Below are 12,332 nucleotides of genomic sequence, written 5' to 3' on the forward strand. Positions count from 1 at the left end.
ACGGCATTATGAGGCGAGAGTAATTATAAAGAGAGAGAACAAAAACCGATACGTTGTTATACCGACAATGGCTCGAGATAACAAGACAGGAACCTATTTAAAATACCTCTAATCGAATATGGCTTTTATGGTCGTGTTTAACACGATTATTATATTTTAAGAGGGAGCGTATGACTTGCACTTTGCGCGTATCGGAGCGGCCTAAGGTGTCGACCTGTCGAATAATAGCTTCGCGTCCAAACTGATTGATTAATGACGCACCCGGCGAAAACAGACCGGCTACCTAATTAAATACTCCCGTCGGCAACCGCGGATGACAGGAATGTATGATGAACTCAACGTTTGACTGACGATTGATTTACCTACTTGCCTTTTTGTATTCAGATTCGATTTTGCTTGCCGTTCGTTAGTCGTTTACCGACGGATTTCTGAATTAATGAAACGTTTGAGGATGCATGTAAAATATTTAAATCTGTTAAGAGAGATTTATTAATTTCACATAAACCTATTAGCTAAACATAAACCTCTTTTAAAGATAGTAAGGGAAAGTAAAAGGTTACATATAAAATATAAGTTACAACTGGCCGTTTAGAATTCACTATGCACGCTTTACTTTATTATCTGTCACCAAAATTATTTGTCGTGTTGTATTTTGTGTCATGTTTTCATTTCGTTTCTGAAATTGCCCAAAATAGTAAACCATTGAAAAATGGTTTACTACCACACCTCCGGAAACGTAAAACTGCTAAGAAATATTATCATTGACTATGGAGCTGCTAGCGAGGTGTCACCATACGAATATATGAAAAGTTATATAGAAAAATGTCCAGAAACTACTGAGGACACAAAACTATCATGGATAGCAGAAACATTCTTGAGTTTCCAAAGACATCGCACGTTCTTGCAGGAGATAGCTTCCCATTTACACGAAGAGCTTACAGATGAGGAACAAGATTATTTCATGATCATACTCCACGCAGTCACTTTTCAATGTGTGCCAAAAGACATGCAGTTACTTTACAAGTGTCTCTTCAACTTAAGCAAGCCTCTGTTGAATACTTTCACAAAGTTTTTAAGCAACAATGAAGTATTAACATTTATATCGCAAGTCGCTCAATCTAGCTACGACACGAATTTCATAACTGAAAAAATTATTGGACCACTTTTTGAATGGCAGCCTTACATTAGTGATATGGCTCATAGCTATGCTGAGCATGTAAAGAAGATGGAAAATAGGAAGATAAAACCACTCACAATACCTGTTCAACCCAATGTATTAAACCGCAAAGGTAAAGAATATATTCCCCCACCAGTTCAGCCAGGTTTTTTCCCAGCAACTCCTCCAAACTCTATGCTTAACAAAAAGAAAAGGATGTTAACAAAAACTGCTATTGATCAAAAATTGAAACAAATTCACGAAAAGAACAAACAAAAAGCAGCTCATTTGTTAAATGACGTTAAAAACAAAGATTTTCATTATGCTCAACTTAAATCTGATAGATATTACAAAAGACTCTCCAGTATCAGAGACGAAATAGAAATCGAGAACACAAAAGCAAAGCCCAGACAAAATTCTATATTAAAAGCTAGTCCTCCACCAGTAAAAGAGACTGCTACAACTATAAAAAGAATGAACAAAAGAATACAATTAGCTGAAGAAGACGAAGTGCAATGGTTACACAATGTAATGAAATGTTGTAGAAATACTGTCAAAATTGATGAAATAACGGAATATGACAGACAGGAAAAAGAAAGGGAGAGGTTGCTTGATATAGAAAAGAAACATTTGTTGGGTCAAATTACATACGAAGAAGCATTACTCTCAAAAAAGAAATTGCTAGAAGAAAACAAAAAGAAATATGAAGAATTTGTGAAGGAAAAGGAGGCCTGGAATGAAGAAATAGAACGGTGGAGAAAAGTTGAAATGGAAAAAAACCGCAAACAAGTAGAAAAACTTTCCATGATAGAACTGAGCCTATTGCAAGCCAAAAACGATATCGCTGCGAAAAAGAAAGAATCAGCAGATAAAGTAAAGAAAGAAACCGAAATGATATTAGCAAAAGCTATTCAAGAAAAACAAGAACAACTAGAGCGTAGGGTCAATATGATCAAAGAAATAAAAATATTAGCCATGATTGCTAGGAAAGCTAGAGTGCCTAAAATAATAGATCTGACGGAAACATCCGGACTGGGTTTGCTTTGTGAAATGTCGATGGCAGAGTTACAGGAACGGTTAAATGCCATGAAAATAGAATTAAAGGACGAAATAGAAACAAAGAGAACGCTTATTAGAGATGAAAATAAAGCTGCGAAGCAAGACCTGGAGGAAACAAAGACAACTATCAAGAATTATCTGAGCGAACAAACAATGCTACGAAAACGTAACAGGAAGTCCAACCTGACGCTCGTGAAGTCGACTTCATCTAAAGAAGTGACTGATTTGAAAAAGATCTTAGAGGAGAAACGAAAGATGCGAATCAAATTGTGTACCTGATTCCGTCAGTAATGTTTAATGTAGTAGTGACATAAATGCTTATTTATCTTTATTCTTTCTTATAACGTGCCGTTTTTAATAAAAAGATGATTAACAATAATTCTCGTTTAAATATCGTGTTTTATGTACCTGAACATGTATAGGCACAGTTATAAGTGGTGCACACGTACTCAACTGACGTGCTGCGCCTGGGGCAGCATGACTCGAAAAAAGAGCTACCCAGTATACTTACTGTACAAATTAAGGAAATTAGCAAAATTGAAAACGAGATAGAACGATATTGCATGAAGCTTAAAAAGCGTTTAAGTAGCTTACTGTCACAGTTCCAAAAGTTATTTGCTGTTGATTCTCATAACTCTCATGAACCTTCATAAATATACACATAAGATCAAATATTCTGTATTACAAGAGCTAAATAAAGACGTATAGACTAAATTAGTTGATCGCTCCATTCATATTAGCATTTAAGCTCGAGATGAAGTTGTCATGTTATAAATATACGCAACTCCACAGACTTAGGAATATTTAGACATGGCAAATTAATTTAATTTTTCTTTGGGTATGAATGATACTTATTGTTAATTATTGTTACCTGACCGCTCCAGAACTAAAGTAATTAAAATATATATGTTATAAAACTTTATAGGTATAGACAATCTCTCTCATTTCTAGCAACCTGTTTCATTTACTTTTAAAGATTCAAATAGCACCTCACTAGAAAATATTATTAACTGGTAATATGTAATTATTATGAAATATCGCTCATATCTTTACATTACTTCGTCTGCAGCCATGAAGAAGTATAGTAGCAAGACTAATGGTGTCTCCAGGCGGGGCTCGATCGATGCGCACGCGTGAATTGGTTGCTGAACTTAATTAGTGCGCGCCGAACAGAAATATTAGTAATTGGAATTTATAGTGCAGAATCGACACCTCATTTGATAAACGGCAGAGCAACGACTCCGGCCCTCGCAGTATTATATAATTCATAAACATCATAACACTAGCAATATTGACACTAATGATATTAGGTGTAAAATTTCCCAACATACACAGGTGATAATCCGAGCTTATAATATACCGATAACTTGACGTTTTATTCATATTATGGATCATGTGACGACGTATCCCAATCGAAGAAACCTAGTCAATATAATTTGGATTAAGGCAATAAATAAGGCGGGTTCGCCCGTTCATTTGTATCAGCGTATAATTTAAATTCTTTAACGCCAATGTTCAAGATTACGCGGCGAGATAGAGGCGCGGGCGCCCGTGTCGCGGAGACAACCACCAAATAAATTTATATTTCCGACCGACACCGGCCTGACTTCTCTCTTTGTAGATAATTCGGCCGGTAACGTTGAATGACTCTATTAACAGCTTCCCTTTTTGGGATAAATGTCGACTTTGGGCTGTGTCGTAGCGCAGCCTTATCTATAGTATGGGATGATCGGTGTTGTTCTAAAGTTACAACTTTATTGCTTGACTCGTGTTTGTCTCTACATAAATCAGTGTAATTATAATGAAATTAAAACGTGGTATTTCACAAAAAAAAAATCTTTAAATCAGTCATAACTTTTAACATTTACCACTCAATTTTGTTAATGATGGTTACCTAACAAATTGCTGTTGCAAAATTTATTTAATAAAAATATTTATGAATAAAACAATTAACATATAAAAGATTCACACTAAGTGAAAGCCTCCTGCTCGCACAAAACCCAATAGCACTATAAATACGGCTTCTCATTTCAAGATTAACCTGATAACAGTAAAACGTCAATAACCACCTAATTGGGAGAGAACACTCTGGCAGCCGAGTCCGTCCTTAGTGAGAAACAAATAAATATTGTAGCACACTACGAGATAATTTGCCCGATAACTTAATGTGCTTACATTTCGAATCTGCTCATGATTTTATGGGAAACTATCACGCCGTATATTTTTTTTCGTTCAAAGATTTTAAAATCGATGCCAGTTTTTTTATAAATGTTATTTTTTAACCATAACTTGTGTGAACAAGTAAATAGTGAATACCAATCGTCCTACGCGAGTCGATAACCATAATCGTTAGTAACACTCGTTTGTATGTTAATCTTATATTAAATCGATGATCATTATAATTTTACTGTATCGATCATCAGGTTTCATATGACTAATTAAAATTAATTTATGTTGTGTCGGAATGTGTGGCTTGTCACTTAACAATTTATATCTATTTACCTATAATATTTTAATTTGAATTGCTTACATTTTATGCGTCCGTAGTTTTATTTGCTTTAAATTTAAATTAGATAGTAATTTTAATTAACATCTGTATTAGTTAAGCTAACTGTAAAACAATCGGAGTCATAATATTTTCAGACATAAAATACATTTTTAATTTATGTTACCAGGATAAGCATCCGTGCCGTAATAGAAGATATACATATATATTTATAGTTACTCTCTACGGAATAGCGGAAAATCAAATTGCTTCACATTACACCGGAACGTATTAATCACCCTTCATTCATTGCAGATTTTACGATAAAATTCCTTATAAGATTTTATTCAGCGAGATGCACCGATATGCTTCTGCAGTTGAGTGCAGAACTAATTTTGTGTGTCAACCCAAAATCCTTAACGCTGCTTATGGCAGGACATTATTGCCTCCGATGTGGCTCCGTCCCGAGTGGGTATATTAAAGAATTTATGTTATGATTGCTCAGTCAATTTGCATAAAAATAATATGGGAATTTTATGTGCGAATGATGTCATATCCTCGGGTGTTTTGTTAAGAAATGTGTGAAGGAAATTAACACGGATAAACGTTGTTTTTGTAAGTTAACGCGATTACTTATTGAATGAGTTTCTTTTTTAAGGTTAATCTTGATTGCGAGATATAAAAATAATGATAAGTAATGCAATCGTATCGAGTTAAAAAAATCCCAACTTAGATGAAACCAATCTCATTTAAACTACACACTTACACAAATAGATAAAATACTTGAGTTACGTCGTAGGCCAACAGCCGTAAAATAAATTACTAACCACTTTCAATCATAAAACTATCAAATTATTTGGATAACTCAAGATTAAAGTAATGTTATTAATTTATTCAAATCCATCACTTCGAAACAGATACATACAAATCACTACAAATTAATTAGGTATTATAACTCCGATAAGGAGATGATGATGATTATTGTGTAGCTGGCTCATAATACGCTTGACGATAACGAGTTTATGTGATGTCATGTAATAGATCGTCATCACAATACACATATATCATAACTACTATTACTAATCTTGCACCTTTTAGACAGATAAGTTTTACAGCAGTGATGTCCGAAGAAGCTAAACGATCTTCACTAGACCGTACCAATTTCAAAAATTCTAAAATAAAAATTTCTGTTACTTTAGAAATGCCTACCTCGTAGCTTGGATAAGCCAGCTTCTAGTATTAATACAGAGCTACGAAACGAATAGAATAATGAAATAGTTGTAAAGTACAATAAATATGTGCTCTTATAATCCGGTTCATATCGCTGTATTAGCGCTTTTTACGTGTTAAAGTATTGTGGAGATAGTGGAGCGGTTCACACCGCGCTCTTAATCTGTGCCCCGTGTGACAGCAGCAAGGCGCATGGGACGCGCATTTCTGAAATATACGGCGGCGTCTTGTATCAGAGTAATTTTTTTCACACTTCTTTATATATTTTTTTCTTTTTTAATCAACTATGTATCTGTATGCAATTCTAGCCTATTTATTATATTTTACTTACCAATTCGGAAGTAAGTTCGAATATCCAAAATAAAATTATTACACGCAAAACATTTACATTAACTACGATCCCTACGCCTCATTGCTTATATTGTTAAATTATTTTTTACTTTAAAATGGTTTCATTAATTTTAGTATCAAATAAACCATATTACACCAAATAAAAACCTACTTATTTGGACCAAAAATATACCGCGTCTCAGCGCATAGTTTTAAGTAACGCACCTTGTCCGCTCGGCGCTTCAAACGACGCACAAAATTTATTGTTATTGGGTCGGCGCGCGTACATGCATCCTCACTCCGCGACTATCACGCTCTACAACTTTATCGAAGCACCTCACTATTCCGAACAAACGTTACGACTTTATTCCGTGTCCGCGTGATTTTTACGATACACATAAATATGCTATTTTGATTTGTTTGACAACTGTTTCATGGTAAACTTTTGTAATGCTTTCTATAAAGGTGTAAAAGCCTCTTCGGCGTTTTTGATGTCGAGTTCTTAGCGTTTCTATTTACGTTTCACCAATTTGTATAATAATAAATAAATATACGTAATAGATCACTATTTAGAAATCAGTGCATGTCTTTGTCGTTCTTAGGTCTATGTCATATTGTTTTCAAGGATGACGAAAGTCTTCTGAAAATAATATAATTATGTCTCGCTGGACTTCAATGCCTCAGCATTATACCCTTTTGAGATCTACATATCTGCCTGGTTTAATATTTAACTTCGTTGTTTGTCTTTTATAATATTTCAGGCTCGTTTTATCCGTTATAAAGTGAAAGTGTGTTTCTCAATTTTAATGACAAATCGGAATAACTTAACTGTATCACGACTATTTACTTCAAACATCTCGAAAGCAGAGCATTTCCAGAATACGGCTGTTCGCGTTCTCTAGCCACGCCATAAACTTTCTGCGCCATCGCCAATTTGTTAATGATACTACATCTACATAATATGCACATTTACTCGCAAACTACAATATATAGTATAAATATAAGATATTATTTGTCCATTTGCGTCTACTGTCCCGCTTATGATTGGGTCAAGTGGGCCTTTTATGCCTAATAAAATGATATCACTTAACTCTGACGCGGACTTTGCTGGCTTTAGCTTTTATACTTACTACTATTTTCCTTCCTGTTAGAAAGTCAATATGATACTAGCGTCATCATTTCACTGTGCTCCTACTTCTTCATCTGTGTAGCCTTTTCCCAACTAAGTTGGGGTCGCCTACCAGTCTCACCGGGTGCAGCTAAGTTCATTCCAATTCCATTTTCAATGACTAACTATCTTTGAGCATTACTCAGTACCTATAAAAACGAGTGATGAATATATCTACAGGTCAGTTTACCTAGTCGAGCGCTAAATCAGCAATTTTCGAAATACTGTAAAAGTATCGAAACCGGCTGCAAGTAAGACTAGGCACGTAAGGAGGAAACTTATGACAGATTACCATTCTCAAGACAGCCAGGTTTTTCTGCCGATTTCGATCAGCTTTCACCAGCTGATTGCCGATATCCGGGAAGGAGTGAATCGGTTTAATAACAAAACGGAAAAAAGGATAATTGTCGCGATACGGACAAAGGGCTAAGAATTACGACTCTATCCACTGTCGAGATAATTACTGACGGATTGCCGGATTTGATTAAAGTTTTTTTAAAGGTAACTTATTTTTTTATACCTCTTTGTTAAGTCTTCATAACTTTATGATTGTTTAATTTTGTGGGAGAAAATTTACTGGTTACTTGAACACAAGCGGATATTGCCACGGCAATCATTTAAATCCCATTTTTCTCACAATATTTTTCTAAACCTTTAGTCCGGGGCCGTCCTTCCAAGATACTTTTCCTTCCTCCCTTTCAACTTATGGAAACAATTTAGTGGTATCACCACATTTTAGTGGTATCACCACTAAAATGTTTTAATTATGATATACTCATCAAAGCATACCCACTGAGATTAGAGCCCTGATAATATAAGGGCATATCTAACGGTTTATTTTAAATTTCCTTTGATTTGGATAGGTGGCAAGAAAAACAAATTAAGTTTTTTTAAATTATTTATTTTCATATTTTTGTAATATTTAGGTACGTATGTAAACTGTCTCCTATATTTTACAATATTAATTAATATTCTTTTAAGCAATAAATAGTATACAACGCTCACGTTTGTAACAATATTTACAAAAAATAACTACTTAATAATTTGGGCCGATGTCGCAAAGCAATGTGGCCGTATTAACAAATTCTATAAAATAGTGCCAAAATCATAAACTTTAGTGACCTAATTCATTGTCTAACAATTATTTTACAAATCATCTAATTGGTGTAAATATGTCTAAAGTTGTATTTTTTTCTGTAGATATGAAAAGCGTTAGGAACTTTTTTTCTCCTGATACCGGACTTTTCTCCATTGATAATAATACTTTGGTATACTCCCGCGAAGTATCACAACAACTTAATACAAGCCAGTTAGCATCCTTGTCTATTACTATTTATAAAATGTTACTCTAGGGCCACTGAGCAACTTCAGTCGATAACGTCTCACCTTATTTACAACTATACACCTTTACCATTACATTGCTAGTCCATTGAATTCGTTTATAATAATTTATAATTGCCTTGTGTCCCCAGATCAAAACATGTCAACAATTCACCAACTAATTTAATACTACTCTCTCTAAACGCGATAGTTTGTGCATCATTAAAATTAATCATTCTCGTCTTCTTTACACTAATTAACAACTCCAATATCTACATAGGTATTTACATTAATTTACAAACTAACTGGAGTATTAGCACTCTAGAATCTTAATTTACATAATTATTCGGAACATGGACATTCGATAGGAATGATAATTGTAATACTTTATGTAGGTAAAATGTAAATAAATTAATTATAATGACTGTATCAACGATCGTGTTTGGTGAGCTGTAGCGGCAGGTCGTTGGACGTGGCGCGCGGCCGGCACGGGCTCGCCGACCGCGACTTGCGCGCCACCCTCTGCTCGTTGTCGCTCTCCTCGTGGACGTTGATCTCCTCGTCTGAGTCCGAGTGTGACTCATATCCTCTCGCCAACTGTATAGACTGTGCCGCTAATAGCGCTGCAGCTGCCGAGTGCGGGACGAGCGACTTGAAGGCGCTGTTCTCTAATGCCGGGTGCGGCTTAAAAGCGCTTCCGTCAAAGTTCGTCTGCTGCGAGAGCGCTTTCAGTGCGTTGGCATCGAACTGTTGATGTGCGAAAGCCTTCAAGGCGTTGGTGTCCTGGTGCGAGAGGGCCTTGAAGGCGCTATTCTCGCCGCCCATTTGCGGGGTGTGGTAGGAGACGCGCGCGGGGGAGAGGGAGCGCGAGCGCGAGCGGGAGCGGGAGGGGGAGTGGGGGAGGCGGTGCGGGGGCGAGCCGCCACCGCGCTTCAGGAGGTTCATGCGCTGGTGGCGTCTCCACTTGGCTCGTCTGTTGGAAAACCAAACCTGTCAGTAACGGTAAATAAAAATGATTAGTATTCTGTATTCACTTTGTTAACAAATTAAATATTCAAATTAATTCAAATATGACAAAAAGTGGCGACTTTGATTTGACATCTTTCTCCAATTATATGGATTTATGTAAATATGTATAAGGTCAAGTAAATTAAAGTTCGTTACCTGAACTCGTGCTTCAGATAATGACGTTTTGGACGCCAGCCGTTCTCGGGTAGAAACACATGGATAGTGGGATTTCTCAAATTCCTTCTCTAGTTCTTCTAGCTGGTCTTGGCTGAAGGTAGTGCGATTCCGTCTGAACTTCGGTTGTTCCCCGTCTAGAGAGCCGGAGTCGTCGCCGTCGACGTCTGTGTCGGCAAAAACGGTCACGAATAAGTTGGAATTTAGGGTAAAAAGTTTCACGGTATTTATGAAATTATTCAATAGCGTGACTGAGCCTTAAACATAAATGTTTGATCTATTAAATGGTAATTTGTACCTATTAGGCCTCGTCCGGAGGTCAGGAACCCTTGGTTGACGTCAGGATGTGGTACTCCTGTGGGAGGGCCGGGCACCCCGGGCGGCAGGGGCAGAGAGCCGGGCGGCCACACTCCGCCGCCGCCGCCCCAGGGGAAGGCGCCGTACGGCGGAGGCGCAGCATACAGGCCATAGCCGGCAGCTCGCGCAAACTCCGCCGCAGCTCGCTCCGCGGCTCTGTTCCGAAGTATCCTGTTGATGGATGATACGCTGGGAGCTGTCGCATTCGTACACACGCCTGAGAACAAAGAATATATATTTTAAGATTTAACATTTTAACTTGTAAAAATATTGTTGATTGTATTGCTACGAAAAATTGTAGGTTTCTTTACTACTACGCTTCGTAGCAATAACTATATTGTAGTTTTTCTACTTCTCTTCTACTCCTAACCATCTTTTAAAATTAACTTATTAAATTTTCTTAAACTCAGTCGCCTTCATTCTTAAACGAGTGTTTCGTTTAAATATTTTAAAAGAAAACGTTATTACAACAGCGCGCGCCAGTGAATGTTGTTCCTCGAGTAATGCGATGGTTATACTCAGTGAGCTGTATTTAGAGTTAATGTCTACCTTGCTAGAAACATTTCGCTTTAAGCACGAATATAGCAATTATGTAGTGCAGTTTTTAAACTCGATGTCTCTTAGAATGCAGTACAAATGTGCATAAAATTACGACGCGCGTTAAAACCGATGCGTCATTGGTCGCGTTTTAAAATGGCGAGCACTTAGAGCATTAAGTGGCACAATCAGCTTATGTTAGGTACATAAAATATTGTGCACGAGTTGCCGTTCTCAATTATAAAAAAAAACTATAGGTACTCAATGCCATCCCATAACCAAGGCCGATAATAAATACCTAATAGTAAAGCCTTTTAGCACAAAACTTCTTATTTTATTTCAAATCCGCTTCCTATGTTGGGCTTCCATACGGAGCGTCTGCCTGACGTTCTTAACCTGTGCACGATATTACGATACTCGCATAACATACCCAAAAATGCGATCTTTCCTAGTCGAAAAAATATTTTTATTGTAACTTAGGGTGATGTCAATGCTGGCAGTGAATGCAGTCATCAAGTCCATGAACGTGTCGTAACGTAAACTAAATGTGTGCGCGCTAACTGCGTGAGCCGAGATCGCGTGCCGGCGCAGCCTTGGAGAGCCATCCCATGTAATTTTCAGGAAACACTCGGAGTAAGTGCCATAATTTAATCATAGCCTGTCGGCCAGTAATTGTCGTAGGATTCGTTGTTGAGCTACCGACCGCGGACCCACTCAACTGTGATGTTTTAAATAACTCGCTTTTGATTGCTCTTTTAGGTATGTTGTTCATGCAATTTGTCGGTTGTATAATCTAGTGAATATTATTATATGTATATTTAATTTCGACGTGTTGGGTTTTAATATACTCCTGGGCAGCCTTTACTTATTGTATTGTATTAGCTGATTCATATACATTTGCGAGTCACATGCATCTAATTTTAATCATATTTGATGCATGTAACATAATGGTACGGCAAAAATAATTATCCTAAAACTGCTTATACATACAACTGCTCAGAAATGTTAGCGTATAGATGCAGCCTACAGTTATAGTCCAATGTATTAAATCGTTAAGTATGTATATCACTACATATTTTTGAGATTTATGAATAAGATAGCTTTACTAAAAGAAGTGTTTGAAATTGAAACGTAAACTCAGCATTGGCGTGACTGAAAATTATCGAAACATAACAACAGAAACCATGATAACAGACGATGCGATGTTTCCAATCATTAGCAGGTTTCTGCCTTTAATTATTTTAACAATTCCATTTAAAAGGCTTGCTAATTACAGGCACCGGTGACCTGTGAACTGAACAAGACATAAATGTCAGAATAAGGAAGAGTTCCAACGTGTTTTAGCTTACAGCATACCTAATGGTTTGAGGAGGCTAAAACAATTATTTTGCTGTCCTATATGAGAGTATTTACCTATACTTGTTTGTGTATACTGCAATCGACATAACAACTTACTAGGGCTAATAACCGAACAATTTTCATAGCTAATAAGAACAACAACTGCTTGT

At 36.6% G+C, this 12,332-nt stretch overlaps 2 protein-coding genes across 3 annotated transcripts in view; one reads left to right on the plus strand and one right to left on the minus strand.

The window, feature by feature from the left end:
* Window positions 1-636: 636 nt before the first annotated feature.
* On the plus strand, window positions 637-2,594 carry LOC110372326 (cilia- and flagella-associated protein 99). The gene has a single exon (XM_021328947.3). The coding sequence runs from the start codon at window positions 710-712 to the stop codon at window positions 2,492-2,494; it is 1,785 nt and encodes a 594-aa protein (XP_021184622.3). The 5' UTR covers window positions 637-709; the 3' UTR covers window positions 2,495-2,594.
* Window positions 2,595-8,359: 5,765 nt separating this feature from the next.
* Window positions 8,360-12,332, minus strand: part of LOC110372372 (paired box protein Pax-6) — a 32,323-nt gene continuing 28,350 nt past the window's right edge. For both annotated transcript variants that reach the window (XM_021329009.3, XM_021329007.3), the window contains exons 4-6: window positions 10,229-10,504; window positions 9,913-10,097; window positions 8,360-9,738 (exon numbers count right to left, since the gene is read on the minus strand). In XM_021329009.3, the coding sequence (XP_021184684.1) occupies window positions 9,178-9,738; window positions 9,913-10,097; window positions 10,229-10,504 (1,022 nt within the window). In that variant the 3' untranslated portion in view covers window positions 8,360-9,177. The remainder of the gene's footprint in view (window positions 9,739-9,912; window positions 10,098-10,228; window positions 10,505-12,332) is intronic.

This window comes from Helicoverpa armigera, chromosome 10 (assembly GCF_030705265.1).
Source record: "Helicoverpa armigera isolate CAAS_96S chromosome 10, ASM3070526v1, whole genome shotgun sequence".
Lineage (NCBI taxonomy): Eukaryota > Metazoa > Arthropoda > Insecta > Lepidoptera > Noctuidae > Helicoverpa > Helicoverpa armigera.